Here is a 22643-nt window from a genome sequence, read left to right as displayed (position 1 = left end):
GATTTATGTATGTATGTATACATATATAGGTATACACACATACACATGCATATATATACACATGTATTATAAAGATGCCCATATATATGTATATATACATGTAGTTATATATAGTTAGGTAGATAGTTTTATAGGAAGAGAGTATTTTACCACAATTGTGTAGGTAGAACAGTTAGTATCCTTTCTCTACCACAACCCCTTCTCAAAAAAAAATTAAATGCCATTTACTCTTCCATGAGTACATGTAGAGTGGCATTCTGGGAAGATGGCAGAGTAGGTCAGAGATTTCCAGGTTCTCCAGATTTCCTCCAAAAACAGACAGAAAATCACCACAAAACAAATGTAGAACAGCAAAAATAAAGGGGTAAAGCAGTTGTCCTCCTAACATAGCTTGAGAGGATCTCAGAAAAGACAGCACCTCTGGGGGCTGACTTTTGCTCTGAGTGAAGTGTAGTCACCTCCAGGCTGACTCCATTGAATCAACACACAGCAGGCCCTGGAGCATCTCTATCAGGAAGCAGACGAGACTTCAAGAAATTTTACCTCACCTGTCATCTGCCTCACAGCCTCAAGCTATTTCACCTCATAGGCTCAAGAGCTTTAACCTCAAAATTTTACCTCTCAAACTTTCATCTAATGAACAGCAGATGGCTGAGTGGAGGAAGATTGAAGAGCCCCACCCCTCCATTGTTTCCAGAAGCCAGGCCTAGTAGTGCTGACCAGAAGTGATCCCAGGAGGTGGCTGTGGAAAGGGAGGAGTTGAGCACATATCCAGGGAGTGTGGTACCACAAGGAGTAAGAACACTTCCAGGACAGTATGGCTGGGGGTCTTAACTGTGGCTTAGGGAAAAAGAGGAGTCTCTGAAGTTGATCCTGGACAGAATTGAGAAAATAACAGCAAGGAGGACCTGAGGCCTAGGGCAACATTACCCATGACTTGGGATTAAAACCTGATTATAATAATAAACTGCTAAAAATTAAATTAAATTAAATTAAAATTAAAATTAAAATGAGTAAGGAAAGGAAAAAGAACCCAAACATAGAGAGTTACTTTGGTGTAAAAGAAGATGTGGGTTCTTATTCAGAAGATAGTGAAGTAAAAACAAGCCTTTCCTACCCCCCAAAAAAAGGTAATATTAAATGGTCACAAGCCCAAAAAGAGTTCTTGGAAGAACTGAAAAAGCAATGAAAAAATCAAATAAGAGAGATTGAGGAAAAATCAGAAAAAAAAATAAAAGCAACCCTAGAAAATTATGGAAAGAAAATTAACCAATTGGAAAAATAGATACAAAATCTTAAGGAAGAAAACAACTCCTTGAAAACTAAAATTGGGAAAGAGGAAATGAATGACATAAGATGCCAAGAAATAATAAAATTAGAAAAAAAAAGGAGAAAATCAGAAACATCTCATTAGAAAAACAATCTGGAGAACAGCTCAAGGAAAGACAATATAAGAATTATATTATAAAAATGGGTCATGAAAGGAAGAACTAATCCAAAGAAAGCAGGTGAGGGTGGAAGGGACCTTACTCTTATCTGAGTTGAAGAGGAAACAACATGTACATCTGGAAGGGTGTAGAAGTCCTATGAACATGTAGAGAATTGAGAAAGCTAGGGAACAGGGTGGGGGAGAGACTTTTGGAGAGGTGTGTGGATTGGGATGAAGAAAGTGATGGGGATTCTTGAAGGAGTGGAGGGATGGGAAATGAGATTGTGGAGGGAAAATATAAAGTAACAGGGATAGGGTAAAAAGAGAGGCTGAGAAAGAAAACAGTGAGTAAAAATAAAATGGAAGGAAATTCACAAATAGTAATTATTACTTTGAATGTGAATGGGATGTTTATAACAGCTCTTTATGATGGCAAAGAACTGGAAGTTACAGGGATCCCCATCAATGAGGGGATGGCTGAACAAACTGTGGTATGTGGCTGTGATGGAATACTGCTGTGCTATAAGAAATGATGAGCTCAGCAATCTTAGAAAGGCACAGAAAGACTTTCATGAGATCATGAAGAGCAAAATGAGCAGAACAAAGAGAACATTGTATATTATGACAACAATATTGTTTTAAGAATAACTCATTTTGACTATTATAAACAACCAAATTAATTATGATGGATATATGAAAAAAAGAAGCATTCTGCATCCAGAGAAAATACTCTGATCAGATGTATGTATAGAGTAATTTTACATATGTGTGTGTGTGTGTGTGTGTACACATATACATACCTATTTGTCTTTAATCATAGCCATCTCTATGGTAAAGGGAGAAAAATCATTATAAAAATTGATATATATATTATATATAATATATATAACACACACATATATACATAATAGCAATTGTACAAAATTATTTTCAGTTTCATGTGCAATCTTTTTTTAAAATTATACTATGTTATGGAAATTCTTGGTTTGTCCTATAAATTAAAAATAAAATAAATTTTTTAAAAATGCATATACTGTTCCATGAGTAAACATGGCATCCATAGAGAAATTACTTGTAGGAGTTTGGTGATGTAGGACTGAAATCAGTAGAGAGACTTGAGCTTTATGTATAGATTTGGTAACCATATCCATAGAAATAATCTTTGAACCCATGGGAGCTGATGAGTTCACTGAGTAAGAATTCAGAAAAACAAGGAAAGAAGGCCAAAGATATTAGTCATGTCTCCCTGTATCATCACTAGGTACACTCTTGAGGGAGAAGTAGCTTCTGATCCAGATCATTTCATCTGATTTCTGAGGTTGTATGTTTTCTGGAGCTGAAAACTCCTCATAAGTAAGCTCTAGCAAAGAAAGATTATTGATTTCCTAGAGCTCTCTGAGCCCTTTGTAACTCTGTAAGAGAGGATTGGACTGTGGCTTTGGAAGAAAATTAATGAGTTGTCAGTGTTTAATAAAGTGGATACAATAAACACCTAGGGGAAAAATTTTATTTGATTAAAAACTGCTGGAAAAATTGGAAAAGTTTGGTAGAAAATACAGTTAGACAAGCATCTTACACCATATTCCACAATACATTCTAAATTAATACTTGGCTTTAATATTAAATCATATCATAAAATAAGTGAAGAGAAATAAATCATCTATGCCTCAAAGCTATGGGTTGGAAATGTATTCTTGGGGCAGCTAGGTGGCGCAGTGGATAGAGCACCGGCCCTGAAGTCAGGAGGACCTCAGTTCAAATCCAGCCTCAGACCAAACACTTGACACTTCCTAGCTGTGTGACCCTGGGCAAGTCACTTAACCCCAATTGCCTCACCAAAAAAAAAAAAAAAAAAGGAAATGTATTCTTAACCGAACAAGGGATAAAAGCAATTGCAAAAGATAAAAGAGACGACTTTTATTATAAGACACTCAAAGGCTTCAGTAAAGACAAAACTAATCAACCTAGGGTAAGAAAGGAAGCCGTTAAATAAGAAAAAAATCTTTGGGTCAAATTTTTCTGATCAGGGATTGGACTTAAAATGTAAAAATAATATGAATATGTGTATGTGTACCTGTATTATGTTGTAAGAAATGATGTATGTCATGAAAACAGAGAAGCCTAGAAAGATTTGTGTAACGCAGAGTGAAACCAGCACAGCCAAGAAAATGGTATAAGCAGTAATTACAATGATGTCAATGGAATTTTCCCCATGCAAAAAAAAAAAAAAATCAAGTGAATGAAAGCAAAACTATAAAGTTCAAGCAAGAAGAGATAGAAAGTGACAAATTTTGGAGAGAATGTGGAAAAATCAGGACACTAACTCATTATTGGTCCAGTGAACTGATCCAACCATTTTGGAGAGCAATCTGGAATTATGCCCAAAGTTATTAAACTGCCTATACCCATTTGACCCAGAAATACCACTACTAGGTCTGTTTCCCCAAGATGATTAGGGGGAAAGGAAAAGAACCTATATATTCTAAAATATTTATAGCAGCTCTTTTCATGGTGGTAAAGAACTGAAAATGCCTGGGATGCCCATCACTACGGAAATGACTGAACAAGTTGTGGCATATGATTGTGATCGAATACTACCATGCTGTAAGAAATGATGAGCTCGATTACCTTAGAAAACATGGATAAACTTATGCAAAATAATGAAGAGCAAAAGAGCAGAACCAAGAGAACATTGTATACAGTAAAAGCAAGATTGTTTTAGGAACAACTTTGAGTGAATAAGTCATTTTGCTATTATAAATACTCAAATTAACTACTAAGGGCCTATGAAGGAAGGCACTATTTACACCCAGAGAAAGAACTGATAAAGAGTAGTATGTATAGGATAATTTTATGTATATTTACATACATATACATATCTGCATCTAATAATAGCCATCTCTAAGGTGAGGAACAAGGAAGAAAAAAAAGAAAAAATAAATTTACACAACTATTATATATTTAAAAGGAATAGCAAGTTGTACGTGATAGACTTACAGTTTCATGTGGAATCATCTTTTATTATTATATTATGTTATAGAAATTCTTGGTTTATTCCATAAGTTAAAAATTAAATATTTTATGGTAATTTTTTTCACTTAATAGCATTTTGTTTTTTTCAGTTATATGTAAAGATAGTTTTCAGCATTCATTGTTGTAAGATTTTGAGTTCCAAATTTTTCTCCCTCCCTCCTTGTCCTCACCCTTCCCCAAGATGGCAAGCAATCTGATTTAGGTTATACATGTACAATCGTGTTAAAATATTTCCACATTAGTCGTGTTGTGAAAGAAGAATCAGAACAAAAGTGAAAATTATGAGAAAGAAAAAAAGAAAAAGCAGTTCTTCCCCGGATGTGGATAGCTATTTCCATCACAAGTCTTGGAATTATCTTAGAGCATTGTATTACTGAGAAGAGCTATGTCCATCATAATTGATCACCATACAATGTTGCTGTTACTGTGTACAATATTCTCCTGGTTCTGCTCACTTCACTCAATGTCAGTTCATGTAAGTTTTTCCAAGTCTTTCTGAAACCCACCTGCACATCATTTCTTAGAGCACAATAATATTCCATTATATTCATATGCATATATGAATATAGTATTTTATTTTCTTTTGTGTATTTTTTTCCTTTTCTTATTGTGTATTTAAATTTTAGTATTTACGTCTAAAATTAAAAAAAATTAAAAAAGGAAAGTTGAGAAATCAGGGCCATATTTCTACCTTCCCCTGCCCAGCAGATTCCCCACATCCCAGATGACCTAGTCCCTACTCATGGCCACCACCTTCCACACTCCCAGGTTCTTCCTGGGGTCCTTTCAGCACAAACCTCCTTCTGGACACCACATTCAAATGAATACATTCACCAATTGGAACATGTACAGGGTCCGGGAACTATGATCCTTCCATGACCCCCCCACCCTGGAGAGATAATCAGCTGACCTAAGTGGGGTATCTCAAACATGCCTCTATAACCAGCCTGACCCCAGAACTCCACTAAGCACTTCCTCTCCCCACCCCCAATCCAGCCTCCTCACAACTGACAGAGTAATTTTCCAGAGGAACAAGACTTCCATATCATCCCCTTCTTCAGTACACAACAATGGCTCCCGAATATGTCTAGGATAAAACGCAGACTTTTCTCTGTGTGGCTTTCAAAGCCCTTCACAGCCTGTGCCCAAGGTCCCTTCCTGCCTTGTTATTCATTGGTCTCCTTCCTGCGCTCTGAGGTCCAGCCACTGCTTCCCACACCAGTCTCCATCTTTGTATGGACCCTCTGTCTATAATGCCCTCCTCCCTGACCTTTGCCTTACAGGATCCCTCCATTCATTCAGGGCCCTGCTAATATGCATCAGCTTCAACACAAAGTCTTTCCTGATTCCCCAGCTGTCAGTGCTTTCCCTCTCAAACCAACGACTATCTACCCACACGCATGTCTTTATTTTATATTAGTCCTGTGTATATGTGTTCTGCACAAACGTCGACCTGTGCACATGTTGTCCCACCTAAGACAATGGAAGCTCCAGGAGAACTTTCTGTCTTTGTATCTCCTCCGCCATTCCGCTACCTTACAGCCTGGTGACATTGGATGCTTAATTAGTGTTTGATGATGGATTGTGCACCAGACAGGACCAGCGACCATCTGGCCTGACATCACACATGTGTCCTCACCCCCCCTTTTCCATTCACGAGGAATGAAAGTGAAGTCAATCTTACTTATTACTGCAGTGAAGGGCTAGCCATCCACTGCGTCCACGCAGGAATCTGAGCCGTGGGCTGCCCTGGCCAAATGTGATCACCAGACTCTCTTCTATCACAGCTCATTCATTTCAACTTCAGTCCTCTCAATGTCTCATCCCACTCTCCCCTACCTTTACTTTGTGCCTTCTGGGAATCTTGTTTTGTTGTTAACAAGCTTCCCTTGAAAGTTAAAGCTGTGCCTTCCACCTACAAATATTTTACATAAATAATTTGTACTGACATACATACTTAAATATATTTTGTTCTCACCAATAGAGTGTAAGCTCCATCGGGGCAGTCCTGTTTCTCTTTTGGTTTTTCACTTCTAACATGCAGCACAGGATAGGTCACACAGTAGGAGCTTAATAAATGGTCCTTGAATTTGAGCTGGGTCTTGTCTAAGCTGGAGGCTGCCTGTATCATAGGCCTCCTTATCAGGAAAGCACAGAGTGATGAGATACAAGCAAGCACAGACTGTCAGCTGTGCTCACTCAGGGCTCCTGAGGCCCTCTGGGTCAAGGGTCAGCTCCACAGGTGAGTGCAATAGCTGAGTAGACTGTAAATGCAGCTGTGAATGCTATGGCAGGCTATTCCTGGGGTGAAAGGTGCTGTCGTTGGGGAAATGTTTAGAGGAAATGCAGGAGCTGGGACATTTGAATACCTGGAGGGTGGGTACCCCGTACTGAATAACTATAGTACCTGGAACAAGCTTCATAACTTCTGCAGATTTGTAGTCAGGAAGACCAGAATTCAAATCTGGCTTTAAAAACCTGGGCAAGTGACTTCACCTCTGTCCACTTCAATTTTCCCATCTGCAAAATGAGGATAATATAGACTCTCCCTCGTATGTTGTTGTGAGGATGAGATGAAATAGTGTTGGTAACTTACTTTGCAAAACTGAAAGTTCTATATAAATGTTAGCCATTATTATTATTATTACTGTTGTTCTTGTTATTTATTCCAAAGAGCAGATGGTAAGACTGACCCAGAAGTCACACCATGGATGGACCATCTGCTCACAAACCAACTGAGTCTAGGGTCTGAGGCCTAGTCTTACGTGGTCATGGCATTAGGCCTCTGTGCCCGATCTTGGTCCTTTCAGGGTGAGACTTTCATGGGGGCCCTGGTCATTTCCAGGCAAATCTCAGTATTTGTGGCACAGGTGCCCTTTGGTGGTCTTCAATACTAGTTACTCATCAGATTCCCTGGCCCGTGACAGGCTACGTTTACCTTAAGACTCTGATTCTCTCAGAGGTAAGCACTGAAGGACCATGGTCCCTCATTCATCAGTATAAGAGCGGAAGTTGTGGGGCCTGAGTTAGGTGGTATACAGCAGCTGGGCTGGCCACCACATCCTAGGACAGCCTCTACTCCACCTACCTTTTCCACTCTGCACAGTTGAGGCTGGGCAGCCCAGGACAGAGCTGAAAATCCACCATGGGCCCCACAGTCACTTTCCTGTTCTCCATTGGTGAGTGTCCAGGGTCAGGCCAGGGGAGAGAGGGATTTTGTGACAAGGTTCTTGGCTGACTGACTCGGAGGGATAAGAAAGTTCATTAAGGAGGAGACAGAACCATTTGGGGCAGAGCAGGAGCCTTGTGTCTGCTCAAAGGGCTCTTAGTGTTCTGACGAAATCAGAATGAGGTCCAGGGGCTTTGGTGAGAGCTGGGGATGGGCTCAGTGTGGGCTGGAAGGGAGGCATCTGTAACCTGAGCTTTTCTTACAGGGCTGTGTCTGGACTGGGCGCTGAGGGCACAAATGGGTGAGTCCTGCCCCCAAGATCCCACTGTTCTCTTTTCACTCATTGTTTCTAATCAACCCAGAAATATACTCCGGGAATAATTAGGGAGGGAACAGGGGATGATGTGGTGAATGGATGAAGTGACTCAGGAAGAGGTTACAGGTGAAAAACACACCAGGGCCAGAGGAATCTCTGGAAATCAAATTTCTTTCCTTCTCAGACACCCTTCCCAGGCCCACCCTCTGGGCCATCCCGAGTCCTGTGGTCCCCCGGGGAGCAGATGTGACCCTCAGGTGCCAGGGCCACCTGGGGAGTGACCGATTCCAGCTCTGGAAGGATGGAGAGCTCAGAGAGGAGAGAAATGCATCCTGGCAGCAGGCAGAGTTCGTGCTCAGGAATGTGGATGACTGGAGAGATGCGAGAAGCTACAGCTGCCGCTCTGGGCAGGGGCCCTGGTGGTCAGAGCTCAGTGAAGCCCTGGCCCTGGTGGTGACAGGTGAGGGGTGCTAGTCTACAACCATCCCTAGTGGGAAGGAGGCCAGACCTGAGAGAGGAGCCCCAGACCCCTCTCTGGAGAGTCACCTACAAGTGGGACAAACCCTCAGGCTTTACTACCTGCCTCCCCTTAACATCCCTATTTACCCAGGTTCTGGGAGCCCCTTATTCTCTATGGAACATTTTAGGGAAATAGTGTCAGGGCTAAGATTTGAACCCACGTCTCCCACGCCCAAACCCTGGGATGTTTCGCCACCTGGTCAGTGTCCCTGGTGACCCAGCCAGGAGAGCTGGGCGGCTCCTCCCTCACAGGATACACAGCAGCCTTTGGGAATAGGGGCACATAGCTTTTCCAGAGCAAACTTTATCCAGATAAACTTTTCCGGTCCCCTCTTAGGCCCAAACTGGCAACATCCATCCTGTCCAGCTGTGTCTCCCCTTGTTCCCTTTGCCCTCACTGCTTTCCCATCAGCCTGGACAGATGACAACATCACCTCTCTTTACATCCCACCGTTCTTCCTTTGCTCACACAGTTCCCCCTGCCTATGATGCCTTTCCCACCTTCGTTCATCATTTTCCTACACATTCTTAAAGCCCAGCTCAAATCCTGGCCGCTCTAGGATGCTGTCTCTGATTGCATTAAGTGGCAATGTCCTGGCCCTTGGCCCTCCCAGCATGGTGCCCACACCTATCTTGTGTGCGCACTCTAACACTAGGGTGCTTCCCACCAGACTGGGAGTCTGTGGCATGGGGTTCAAATGCCTTCTCCTCCCAGGTCCTAGCTGGGGGACTGTGGGCAAGTCCTTGACCTTCTGTGAACCTCAGGTTCCTTCTTCCATGACATGAAGCTCATGGTCTGTATTTTCCAATGACACAATTTGAGCTCAAATCCCTGTGATTCCTTGGACTGTGAGCTCCCTGAGGGCAGCAGGGGTGGAATCTTCCCTAAACCTTTGGAGTGCCCCCATAGCTGAACAGGAGGTGTCTGATAGGTGAGTTATCAGTGTGGGAAAGAGAACCAGAGAAAATCTTATTCATCACAGAACAGCCGAGAGGGAGCCCCCACGCTCCTCGGCCAGCCCCTGCCCACCCGGGGAGACACAGAGCTCTGCCAGCTCTGCTCTGACTTCACTGAGGGGTGGGCAGGGGTGGCACCTGGACAGGAACCTAGCACCAGGCAGCAGTGTGGGGAAGTGGGTACGGGTGAGGACTGGGAATCTGAGTTCTGTCTAACCCTCGTGTCATGGGTTTATTGGGAGGAAAGAGCTTAGCAAACCTTAAAGCTTAAGGGAAAGGTCTGGAAGTTCCAGTGATGTTGCATTAGGATCCTGCCTTGATCCAGCAGGCCCAGGTTGTGAGACAGAGCTGAGTCACTCGAAGGGTGTAAGAAGAGGGACAGATGAGAGACAGTGACTCCTTTTCTTTCTGTAGAGAAAGTTTTAACAGTTTATTTAGAAGCTCTCTTGGCCTCTCTCTCTCTCTCTCTCTCTCTCTCTCTCTCTCTCTCTCTCTCTCTCTCTCTCTGCTTCTCTCTCTTTCCGTATTCCTCCTCTACTTTTCTCTGTCTCCCTTCCCCTCTTTCTCTCTCTCTCCCACCTTCTTTATCTGTCTCTATCTCTCTGTCTCCTTCTCTCTGTCACTTCTTCCTGTCTGTTTCCCTCTCTTTTTATTTTTTAACAAACATTTTTATTTAAAGTTTTGAGTTCCAAATTCTATCCTTCCTTTCTTCCCTCTCTCTTCTCTCCCCTCCCTGAGATGGAAAGCAATCAGATATATAGGTTATACATGTGCAATTATGTAAAACATTTCCATATTAATCTTTTTGTACAAGGTGACTAGAATAAAAGAAAAGCCTACTTCAGTCTGTATTCAGAAAACATCAGTTCTTTCTCTAGAAGCAGATAGTATGCTTCATCCTGAATCCTTTGGGATTGTCTTAGATCACGATATTGCTGAGAACGGCTAAGTCATTCACAGTTCTTCACTGAACAATATCGTTGTTACTGTGTATGATGTTCTCCTGGTTCTTCTTGCTTCACTAGATATCCAGTCATGTAAGTCTTTCCAGGTTTTTCTGAAATCATACTGCTTTTCATTTCTCATAGCATAACAATATTCCACTACAATCACATGACAGCTTGTTTAGCCGTTCCCCAATTGATGGGTATCACTTTGATGTCCAATTCTTAGCCATCAAAAAAAATGCTGCTATAAATATTTTTGTACAAATAGGTCCTTTTCTCATTTTCTGGATGTCTTTGGGAGATAGACTTAGCAGTGGTATTGCTGGATCAAAAGATATGTAGAGTTTGGTTGCCCTCCAAGCATAATTCCAAATTGTTCTCCAGAATGATTAAATGAGTTCACACCCTATTTTCCCACATCCCCTCCAACATCCACCATTTTCCTTTTTTGTTATATGAGTCACTCTAATAGGTGCGAGGTGGTAACTCAGAGTTGTTTTAATTTGCATTTCTCTGATCAATAGTGATTTGGAGTATTTTTTAATATGACTAGATAGCTTTGATTTCTTTGTCTGAAAACTGCCTGTTTATATCCTTTAACCATTTGTCAATTGGGGAATGATTAGTATTTTTGTAAATTTGACTCAGTTCTCTATATATTTGAGAAATGAGGCCTTTATCAGAAACACTGGCTGTAAAAATTTCCCCCAGTGTTCTGTTTTCCTTATAATATTGTATGCATTGGTTTTGTTAATGCAAAAAAAAAAAACTTTAATATTATGTAATCAAAATGATCTATTTTATATTTTGTAAGACTCTCTATATCTTCTTTGGGCCTAAATTCTTCCTTTATCCATAAATATGACAGGTAAACTATTCCATGCTCTCTTAATTTGTTTATGGTATCACCCTTTATGTGTAAATCACGTACCCATTTCAAACTTACCTTAGCATATGGTGTGAGATGTTGACCTAGTTTTTGCCATGCTGTTTTCTAGCTTTCCCAGCAGTTTTTGTCAAATAATGAGTTTTTATTCCAAAAGCTTGGATCTTTGGGTTTGTCATGTACTAGATTACTAGGGTCATTTACTATAATTTGTACCTAATCTATTCCACTGATCCATCACTCTTTTTCTTAGCCAGCACTAAATTATTTTGATAATCACTGCATTATAATACAGTTTGAGATCTGGTATGGCTAGGCCACCTTTTTCACCTTTTTTTCATTGATTCCCTTGATATCCTTGAGTTTTGTTCTTCCAGATGAATTTTATTATTTTTTCTAGCTACATAAAACAATTTTTGATAGTTTGATTGGTATGGCAGTAAATAGATAGAGAAATTTATGTAGAATTGTCCTTTTTATTATATTGACTCAACATATCCATGAACAATTAATATTTTTCCAATTTTTTGGATCTGACTTTATTTGTGCGAAAAGTATTTTATAGTTGTGTTCATGTAAGTTCTGAGTTTGGCTTGGCAGGTAGACACCCAAGTATTTTATATTGTCTACAGTTATTTTAAGTGGAATTTCTCTTGCTATCTCTTCTGCTGGACTTTGTTGGTAATATGTAGAAATGCTTACGTGGGTTTATTTTGTGTCCTGCAACTTTGCTAAAGTTGTGAATAATTTCAAGTAGATTTTTAGTCGATTCTCTAGGATTCTCTAAGCATACCATCATATCATCTGCAAAGAGTGATGGTTTTGTTTCTACATTGCCGATTCTAATGCCTTTAATTTCTTTTTCTTCTCTTATTGCTATAGCTAACATTTCTAGTACAATATTAAATAATAGAGGTGATAAGGAGCATCCTTGCTTTGCCCCTGATTGTAATGGAAAGGTGTCTAATGTATCCCCATTATAGATATTGTTGGCTGATGGTTTTAGATAAATATTACTTATTTTAAAGTAAACTTCTTTGATTCCTATACTCTCCAGGGTTTTTAAGAAGAATGGGTGCTGCATTTTGTCAAAGGCTTTTTCTGCCTCTATTGAGATAATCATATGATTTCTGTTCATTTTGTGATTGATATGGTCAATTATGCTGATAGTTTTCCTAATATTGATCCCACCTGATCATAGTGTACAATTTTTGTGACATATTGCTTTAGTCCCTTTTCTAGTATTTTTTTTTTTGCATCAATATTCATTAGGGAAATTGGTGTATAATTTCCTTTGTCTCGGCTCTTTTTGGTTTGGGTATCAGTACCATATTTGTGTCATAAAAGGAATTTGGTAGGACTCCTTCACCTATTTTTCCAAATAATTTATTATTATCATGATTAACTGTTATTTAAATATTTGATAGAATTCCCTTGTGAATCCATCTGATCCTGGGAATTTTTTCTTAGGAATGTCATTGATGGCTTGTTCAATATCTTTTTCCAAGTTTGGGTTAAGTATTGTATTTCTTATTCTGTTAATCTACGTAATTTGTATTTTTGTAGATATTCATTTCATTTAGATCATCAAATTTATTATTATATAATTGGGAAAATAGCTCCTAACAATTGTCTTAATTTCCTCTTCTTTGGTTGTGAATTCACCCCTTTCATTTTTGATACTAGTGATTTGATTTTTTTCTTCCCTTTTTTAAAATCAAATTAACCAAAGGTAATATATATTTTATTGTTTTTTTCATAACACTAGCTTCTAGTTTTATTTATTAGTTAAATGGTTTGCTTGATTTTAATGTTATTCATTTCTCTTTTGATTTATAGAACTTATAATTTGGTGTTTAATTAGGGATTTTTAATTTGTTCTTTTTCTAGCTTTTTTTAGTTGCATACCCAATTCATTGATGTGCTTTTTCTCTATGTTACTGATGCAAGCAATTAGAGAGATAAATTTTCACCTATGTACTGCTTTAACTGCATCCCATAAATATTGGTATGTTGTCTCATTGTCATTCTCTTTAATGAAATTATTTATTGTTTGTTTCTATGATTTATTATTTGACCCACTTGCTTTTTAGGATTAGATTATTTAACTTCCAATTAATTTTTAATCTCTCCATTGTCCATTATTGAATGTAATTTTTATTGCATTGTGATAAAAAAAAAGATGCATTTACTGTTTCTGCTTTTCTGCATTTGATTGTGAGGTTTTATGTCCTAATACCTGGTCAGTTTTGTGTAGGTGTCATATGCTATTGAGAAGGAAAAAAAATTATATTCCTTTCTATTCCCATTCAGTTTTCCCCACAGATCTATCATATCTAACTTTTCTGGAATTTTATTCACCTCCTTAACTTCTTTCTTGTTTATTTTTTGGTTAGATTTATCTAGTTTTGAGTGGGGACAGTAGAGGTCTCCTACTAGTATAGTTTTATTATCTATTTCCTCCTGCAACTCATTTGACTTCTCCTTCAAAAATTTAGATGCTGTACCATTTGGTGCACGTATGTTTAGTATTGATTTGACTTTATTGTCTATGGAATCTTTCAGCAAGATACTGTTTCCTTCTTTATTTCTTTTAATTAGATATATTTTTGCTTTTGTTTTGTCTGAGTTCGTGATTTCTACCCCTACTTTCTTTGCTTCAGCTGAAGCATAACAGATTCTTTCCAGCTATTTACCTTTACCCTGTGTTTATCTCTCTGCTCTAAATGTGTTTCTTGTAAATAAGATATTGTAAGATTATGGTTTTTAATCCATTGTACTATACACTTCCATTTTATGAGTGAGTTCATCCCATTCACATTTATAGTTATCATAAATAACTCCATACTATTTTTCACTTTTTTATCCACCTCTCTTTTATATCCCACCCTTTCCTACTCACATGTGTTTTACTTCTGATCACTTCCTTCCCCAATATACCCTCCCTTTTATCAATCCTCTCTCTTCCTTCTATTATACTCATCTCTTTTTATTTCACTGTAGGTTTAGATAGATTTCCATATCCAACTGAGTGTGTACGTTATTCCCTCTTTGAGCCAATTTTGATGAGATTAAGGTTGAAACTGTGTTCACTACCCCAGCCCCGAATTTCCCCTCCTTTATAATTCTTTCATGCCTCTTTTATGTGGGATAATTTACCCCAATCTCTCCCCCTCCTTCTTCCAGTGCAATTTTCTTCATCATCCTATAATTTTGTTTTTATTTTTTTGTATCATCCCATCAAAGTCACCTTATATCCACACCCTCTGTCTACAGATATGCCTCCTATTTGCTCTTATAGTAATAAAGTTGTTAAGAGTTACAAATATTATCTTGCCATATAGAGATATAAACATTTCACTTTATTGTATTTTTTGTTTTCTCTCTCTCTCTCTTGTTTCTTTTTTTTTTTTTACCTTTTTTTTATGTTTCCCTTGAGTCTTGTATTTGGAGGTCACATTTTTATTCAGCTCTGGTGTTTTAATTAGAAATGCTTAAAAGTACTCTATTCCATTAAATATCCATCTTTTTCCCCTGAAATAGTGTGTTCAATTTTGCTGGGTAGGTGATTCATGGTTGTAATCCTAACTCCTTTGCCTTCTGGAATATCATATTCCAAACCCTCCAGTTCTTTAATGTGGAAGCTGCCAAATACTGTGTAATCCTGACTGTAGCTATACGATATTTGAAGTTTCGTTTGAGCTACTTGCAATATTTCTCATTGATCTGTGAGCTCTGGAATTTGGCTATGATGTTCCTGGGGGTTTTTATTTTAGGATCTCTTTTAGGTGGTGATTGGTGGATTATTTCAATTTCTATTTTGCCCTCTGGCTCTAACATACCAGGGAAGTTTGGGTTGTTTTTTTTTTTTTTATAATTTCTTGAAAGACATTTTCCAGTCATTTTTATATCATGGCTTTCAGGTACTCCAATTATTCCTTTATTATCTCTCCTGGATCTATTTTGTAGGTCAATTATTTTTCCAATGAGAAATTTCACATTTTCTTCTATTTTTTAAACTTTTTAAATTTTGTTTTGTCATATTTTGATGTTTCATAGAGTCATTAGTTTCCATTTATTCCATTCTAATTTTTAAGGAATCATTTTCTTCAGTGAGCTTTTGTACTCCTTTTTCTATTTGGCCAATTCTATTTTTTTGGGAGTTATTTTCCTCAGGAAATTTTTACATATCTTTTCCCATGCTATTGACTGTATATTCATGATTCTCTTGCATTATTCTCGTTTTTTCCCATTTTTTCTCCTACTTCTTTAATTTGCTTTTTTAAATCCTTTTTAAGCTCTTACGGGAATTATTTTGGGCCTGAGACCAAATTACATTTTTTTTTGAGACTTCCATGTAGCCATTTTGATATTATTGTCTTCTTCTAAATTTATGCCTCATTCCTCCCTATCACCATAGTTATTTTCTATAGTGAGCTCTTTTTGGGGTTTTTTGGGGGGTTTTTTTCCCGTCATTTTCTTTTAATCTTTTTTTGTGACTTAATGTTTTTATGAGAAAGTTGGGCTCTGGCCCTGTACTTTCCCAAGCTTTCTGTGCTTGGGCTTTCACTGGGCTTCAGGGCTTTGCTGCTCCTTTTCTCTGAAAGGTAGGCTTCCCTTCTGGCTTGTACTGAGGGAGTGGGGCCTTCCTGTTGGCCTCCCCTGGGTGTGGAATTTAGCTACTGGCCTGGTCCAGGTGTGGGGACTTGCTGCTGGGTTGTTATGAAAATAAGACCTCTCTACTTCTAGGCCCTGGAGGAGTAATTTTGTTGTTGATCTGCCTGAGGGGTAGAGCTCTGATGCTGGGTTGCTATGGAAACAGGGTCCCAGAGGTGGGGTCTCACTGTTGGCCAGCCCCAGGGTAGGGCTTCGCCACTGGTCAGCAATGGGGTCAAGGGTTTTGCTGGTGAATTATGCTGGGAGTGGGGTCACTGGGATGGGACCTTGTGGAACTAAACAGACTGCTCACTTGTCTAGGGGTCTCCTGGTGTGCAGGAGGGCAGGGACTTACTGGTGGATTGCCACAGGCTTAGAGCCTTGCGTGTAGAGCCTCCAAGTTGTGAGGCTGGCTGCTGCTGTTGTTCTTGGACCTTTTTCCCTCCCAGCCCAGTGAAACAAACCTTTCCGGACAGGCTGGTCGCCTGCTTCCCTGTTGCTAGACCGATTCTGACATGGTTTCCTAGTTGTTTAAAGGGGAATTTTGGAGGCCTTATGAGGATTCCTTCTTTACTCTCTTAGCACCAGAAGTTTCTGACCTCCCCTTCCCATCTCCTTTCTCCTCCCATTGTCTTTCTGAGGGTGAACCAGGGAGCCCAGTTAATCAGCCACGAACAAGCCTACAGAGCTGGACAAAAGGACCTGGCCAGAGCCCCTCGGTCCATCCTCCCTCTTCCCAGGTCTATTTCAAGGAATGATTTGAGGGGATCAGGGTGACATATCAGGTCTCTAACTTTCTTCCTTCCTCCTTTCACAGGAGCCCTCCCCAAACCCTCCATTTCAGTCTCACCTAGATCTGTAATATCCCCAGGGACAACAGTGACTATCTGGTGCCAAATATCACCACAGGCACCCTCTCAGGACTACAGTTTTGCTCTGCTGGACACAATGAGCCTGGAACCCTTCCAGCGACAGAGCCCTGCAGGGACCCAGGCTAATTTCTCATTTCTGTCCGTGAGGCCCGAGGATACTGGGAGCTACAGCTGTATTTACTACAAGAAGACAGCCCCCCACAGGGGGTCACACCCCAGTGAGACTCTGGAGCTGATTGTGCCTGGTGACTGGAGATGGGATTCCCCCAAAGCCCTAATTCCATTCCCCAGATAGGGGCCCACAGATTTATGGGGACAGCATAAAATCCTGGGAATTCTGAAGGGATGGTTTAGGGGGAGGCTGGAGGAGACCCTGGGATCCTCTCCCATTCTATGTGGACTCAGTTTTGGGCCCCAGGATAGTGGTGGTATTTCTAGCTCAAAACAGGCCCCAGACAAGAAAGTGAGAACAGAGGCAAGGTTCCAATTTCCCCTCTCACTAGGAGTTTAGGGGAGGGGTCCTAGAAATGACATCTGACCTTGACCATTGGCACAACTTTCTCTACAGGACTACTCCCCAAGCCCACCCTCTGGGCCAAACATGGCCTCGTGGTGACCCCGGGGGCCAACATCACTCTCTGGTGTTCAAGCCCCAAGCTGTCTTCCCTTGGAGAGTTGACTTTCACTCTGTGGAAGGCTGGGACCCTGTGGCCCTTGCAGCAGCAGGCCTCAGCAGATCTCTGGACTAGCTTCCTGCTCCTATCTGTGAGACCTGAGGACACTGGGAGCTACAGCTGTACCTACAGGGGAAGGACAATGTTTACTATAGGATCAAAGACCAGTGATGCCCTGGAGTTGGTGGTGCCAGGTGAGGGGTGTGTGTGGGCCCCAGAATAACTCTGATTATGACCCCTCAGTGGTCTGTTCAGACTGAGGCCTCACAAAGACAAGGCCTTGTATCTACACAGCCAGTTCTGCCCTGGGGCCTGTCAGGGCTCTGGAGTCTTGGAAGACATGAGGCATTTCTATTCTAATCTAAAATCTAGGGAAGAAAGGTGATGGTGGGGACTGAGTTGGGGGTTAGGAAAAAAGTCACAGAGACCAAAGCTGAAAGAGGCCTTGGAGGTTCTTGAGGCCAAACCCTCCCATTACTAATGAGGAAAGTGAGACCCAGAGAAAAAGGACTTGTCCAATGTTACAAGACAAATGAGTGACCAAGCTTGGAAATGAACCTGAGCCTTCTCACTCTTGGACCATGATCTGAGTCTCAGCTTTAGCTGAGCCCTGGGCCTGTCTGTGATAGTCCTGATGAAAAGTGAGGGGTCATGACCTTCCCTCCCATGAGTCATCAGGTGCATGAGACAATAGATTGGATGAGCTCCCTCAAATATGAAAGACTCCTCAGAATTCCTGGCTATCAATAGCTAGAAATTCATGAGTGATCTTCTGGCCAAAACTCTTATTTACAGATGTGGTAACTGAGGTTCATAGGTGGGTTCATGGCTCAGTGGATAGAATGCTGAGCTTGGAGTTAGGTAGACTGATCTTCCTGTGTTCAGTTCTGGTCTCAACCACGTATTATCTCTGTGACCCTGAGGAAGTCACTTAACCTAGTTCACCTCACTTTCCTCATCTGTAAAATGAGCTAGAGAAGGAAAGGGCAAACCACTCCAGTATCCTTGCCAAGAAAACCCCAAATAGAGTCATCAAGAGTTGGACATGGCTGAAAAACAACTGAACAATGAAACCAAGACTCAGACAGGAAGTGGATGGCCCATGGTCACAAAGGGACTCAGAGTCTGAGTAGGGATTTGACCCAAGTGTCCTGACCCCCAGCACCATGTTCTTCCTCTCATAGGGTCTCTCCCCAAGCCTTCCCTCTAAGCCATCTCAGGCCTCATGGTGGAGGCTGGGATGCATGTGACTTTCCAGTGCTGATAGCCCCCTCAGACATTCCTCAGTGGTGTGACATTCATTTTGCTGAAGGTGGGGACCTCCCATCCCCTGCAGAGCCAGAGCCCAGCTGGGGCCTCAGCTGACTTCCCCCTCCTCTCTGTGAGGGCCCAGGATGCTGGCAACTACAGTTGTGTCTACCACAGGAGAATGGCCCCATACCAGGTGTCCAAGCACAGTGAGGTCCTAGAGATCTGGGTGACAGGTGAGGGTGTGTCCAGATACCCAAGGAAGAGGTAGAGGTTTGGGACTCTACCTTAGAGGCAGGCCAGGAATCCAGAAAAGTTATTTTGTTTTCAGCTCTTTTAATATCATGAGGTAGAGATTGGGACAAGTTCTGGGCATCCCTAAGGAAGAGGAGAGCAAAGGTAGAAGGATGGACCAGCTCAGGTAGTGCTCCAAGCTCAAGGGCCAAAGATGGAAGGAAGAAATGCACCCTGTTTCTAGGTGGGCCCAGAGAACATCTCAAGTTGAGCATCTATGCCCCTCCAGGGAAGGAGACTTTGGGCAAGTAATGACCAAAAGGCAAAGGAATGAGAGCTGATGGTCAAGGAGTTTTTCAGGGACCTCCCAGCCCTTGTTTCCATCCACCTCCATTATAACTATGCGAGGCCATTAAAGATCTCTGGCGTCTCTTTGTGTTTCCAGATGTACTCCCCAAGCCTTCCATCTCAGCCTTGCCTGGCCCAGAGGTGGCCTCAGGAGCCAATGTGACCCTCCTCTGCTGGGGACCCTCATGGACTACTAGGATTGTTCTGTACAAGAAAGGACATGAAAACATCTTGCAGAGCATGGATACCACTCAAGATGGAGCCAAGTTCTTCCTGACTCATGTGACTCCCAAGGATTCTGGAAACTACACCTGTGGGTACCAGCTTCTCACCAATGGAAGTCTCTGGACACAACACAGTGACCCCCTGCAGCTGAGAGTGACAGGTGAGAGGGAGAAATCCACAGGACCCACTGGTGGATGCCAATGACCACTCCCTTCTTCAGTTTCTACAAGGAAATGAAGTCAAGGCCTTGGCTCTGGCCAAGAGACATATGATAAGAAACAATAGTAACCTTGACATTTTCCTCAATTCCAGGACCATAGAGACCATGTGTGTTGAGCTGGGACATAGGGCTTCCCCCAACACTTCCCCATGACCCACACATCTCTACCCTGGTTTCTGGGGTTTCTGAACTTAGTTCCAATGGATAAGCCCATTCTGAGCAGCATTTGTGCCAAACTCTGGAATGCTAGTGGTGATGGGTGGCTCTGGAGGGAGATAGAAGGAGAAAAAAGGAGGCAATTTCAGGGGCAAGGTGAGGGTCCATTAGTGTGACTCATGAAGATTTTTCTTTCTCCATCACCCCAGGTTCAGAGTCCAGTAACACCTTCATTATCACCTTCAGCTGTGTTTCCTTCCTTCAGTGCCTTCTCTTGCTGGCAATGCTCTGCCGAGGATCCGTCCCTATAGGTGAGAAAGAGTTGTACACCTTAGTGTCTTTAGCAATAGAAATGGGTAAGGACTGGGACCTCTATTTCCTCCTTTGAGACCTTCCCTGACCTGACTTCTTCTCTTCCCATGTCTCTCTCACCAGGGTCTTTACAAGGAGAAAACCCTAGGAGGTAAGGAGACTCAACTCCTCTTCCCATAATCCCCTGTTCCTTCCTTGCAATATAACCTCTGCACTGCACAGAGTCTGTGGTGAGGAGAGGCTGATCACAAAGCCTCCCAGTGTGGATTCTCTCCTACTGTCCTGTTTTCTCCCTCTCCCCTTGTCTCAGGTGTCTATGTGGTCCTTGTCTTTCTTGGAGTACCTGCCTGCCCCATCATCCTGAGGCCCCCAGAGAGGAGATCCTGTGAAGGTGATCTGGGCAGCAAGGGCATGTGATAATGGGTTGGGAGGATAGAATTGTGAAGGCAATTCCTGTTCCTGGGAAGCTGTGAGAATAATGGAACTTTCCATCTATCTCAGATACAGAAATGGCCAAGAAGAGAACAAGGGACCCTTTGGTGAGTCAGCTCATCCTGTCCTCCACCTGGAAGACCCAGTTTCATCCTTAATTATAACATTTCACAACAGGTTCTAAGCCCACAGTTGCACCACTTCTTAATCATTTACTATTTTTTTTCTTCTAGTCATCCAATGTAGGGCTACTGAACTGGGGATCCCTTAACTTAACGGGATAATTGTTAAATATTTCAATCATTGTACTTCAATATCATTTATTTCCTTTGAAATTGTATGGAGTTCATTTCATATAATTAACAGAATGATAATGAGAAGCCATCCATAGCTTTCACCAGAAAAACTGTCAAAGTATTCACAACATACCAATAGATTAAGAACTCCTGCTCCAAAGTCACTCACTTTTCCCTTTTCCTTGTATTTCCTCTTCAGTTCCCCATGGCTGAAGACCCCCAGGGAATAACTTACGCTCAGCTGAACATAAGAACCTTGAATGAGAGGAAAACTGACCACACAAAGACACCAACAGAGCCCACCATCTATTCCTCTGTGCCCAGGGACTGAGGATTTGGGCACCTTTCACAGAAAAAATTCTCTCCCATCCTCTCCTCTTCCATCTTCTCTTCTTCTATCTCTTCTCCTGTCCTTCACCCCTATTTCTTCTGTTTTTCCAGTACATCTTCCCCAGGTTTCCATCACTGAGGAGCCATGATGCCTATTTGGGTTTCCATTTCTAGATTTGTGCAAAGTAACTGCACCCATCTATGATAATGAGAAACAAACAAGATAGATACAAAGTAAAAAGGAGACAACCATCTCAAAGGGGAAGTCACTAGCAGAGGTGAGGACCAGAAAAGACCTTCTGAACTAGTCTGCATTGGAGCTAAATTTTAAAGGAATCCAAGCAAACTGAAAGGCAGATTGGAGGAAAGATAACATTCCAGGCATAAGGGATAGTAGCGGTGGTTTCTGGATATCTCAACCCACAAACACCAAAGACAACTTAGAAGGTCAATAGGAAAGGTCTGTGACCATGGTGAGAGAGAAGCTTGGTCCCAGCCCCAGTCCCATTGCAGCCCAGTGGACTGGATGCTTCTGGAGCATTGGCCCACAGACAGAAGGGGAAATCAAGTGGCTGATCAGAGGAGGATTGCAGGGATCTCTTTGCTGGTGCTGTGGCAGGAATCTCTTGCTTTGCCCTTGCTTGGATCTGGGTCACAGTTCTGGGTGGCAGGCCTGGGGCAAGGAGGAGCACTGGTGTGGCAGAGCTTGTAGTAGTGGTGGAGAAGGAATCCTCCTCACAGTTTCAAGGCAGAAAAGAGTGCTTGTGGTCACTCATAGACTAGAGCACAGACCAGGAAAGGAGTAAACACTTCGCCCCTTATCGTACCACCTTGGAAGAACTGAAAATTTATAGGTCCCTAGAGGTATCTCTGAAAACAGCCGCACAACACCCCTGAAGCTTGGGACAGTACATTCTCCATACTGGAAGTGGACCACTACCTTAACAAATAGTTTAAAACTCATGTAATTGGCTGGGAACATGAGCAAACTGTGCAAAAAAAGTCAGACCATAGAATCTTTCTTTAGTGACAAAAAAGATCAAAATATACAACCAGAAGACAACAAAGTCAAAGCTCCTACATCCAAAACCTCCAAGAAAAATATGAATCAGTCCCAGGCCATGGAAGAGCTCAAAAGGGATTTTGAGAAAAAGTAAGAGAAGTAGAGGAAAAATTGGGAAAAGAAATGAGAGTGATGCAAGAAAATCATGAAAAAACAAGTCAACAGCTTGCTAAAGAAGACCAAAAAAAAGATATTGAAGAAAATAACACCTTAAAAAATAGCCTAACCCAAATGGCAAAAAAAGGTCCAAAAAAGCCAATGAGGAGAAGAATGCCTTAAAAAGCAGAATTGGCCAAATGAAAAAGGAAGTCCAAAAGCTCA

General features: G+C 41.5%; 1 protein-coding gene across 1 annotated transcript; it reads left to right on the top strand.

Annotated features, from left to right (window-relative positions):
• The first annotated feature begins 7567 nt into the window (after window positions 1–7567).
• Window positions 7568–21868, top strand: LOC114039316 (immunoglobulin superfamily member 1-like). Its single transcript, XM_027857006.1, has 10 exons — window positions 7568–7641; window positions 7897–7932; window positions 8132–8407; window positions 16730–17029; window positions 17353–17652; window positions 19386–19709; window positions 20051–20265; window positions 20447–20588; window positions 20703–20740; window positions 21129–21868. The coding sequence occupies exons 1-10, from the start codon at window positions 7608–7610 to the stop codon at window positions 21258–21260; spliced, it is 1797 nt and encodes a 598-aa protein (XP_027712807.1). The 5' UTR covers window positions 7568–7607; the 3' UTR covers window positions 21261–21868.
• The last annotated feature ends 775 nt before the right edge of the window (window positions 21869–22643 follow it).

This window comes from Vombatus ursinus, unplaced genomic scaffold (assembly GCF_900497805.2).
Source record: "Vombatus ursinus unplaced genomic scaffold, bare-nosed wombat genome assembly UNPS02011822.1, whole genome shotgun sequence".
NCBI classification, from domain to species: Eukaryota; Metazoa; Chordata; class Mammalia; order Diprotodontia; family Vombatidae; genus Vombatus; species Vombatus ursinus.
Note: the sequence above shows the minus strand (reverse complement) of the source record. Positions and strands in the feature narration are given on the sequence as shown.

Bases quoted from the DNA above. Each gene is read 5' to 3' on its own strand.
- LOC114039316 (XM_027857006.1), top strand. From the start codon at position 7,608: ATGGGCCCCACAGTCACTTTCCTGTTCTCCATTG. The intron at 17,653-19,385 runs GTGAGGGGTGTG...TTGTGTTTCCAG, and splicing joins CCTGGAGTTGGTGGTGCCAG to ATGTACTCCCCAAGCCTTCC. The intron at 20,741-21,128 runs GTGAGTCAGCTC...TTTCCTCTTCAG, and splicing joins AGAGAACAAGGGACCCTTTG to TTCCCCATGGCTGAAGACCC.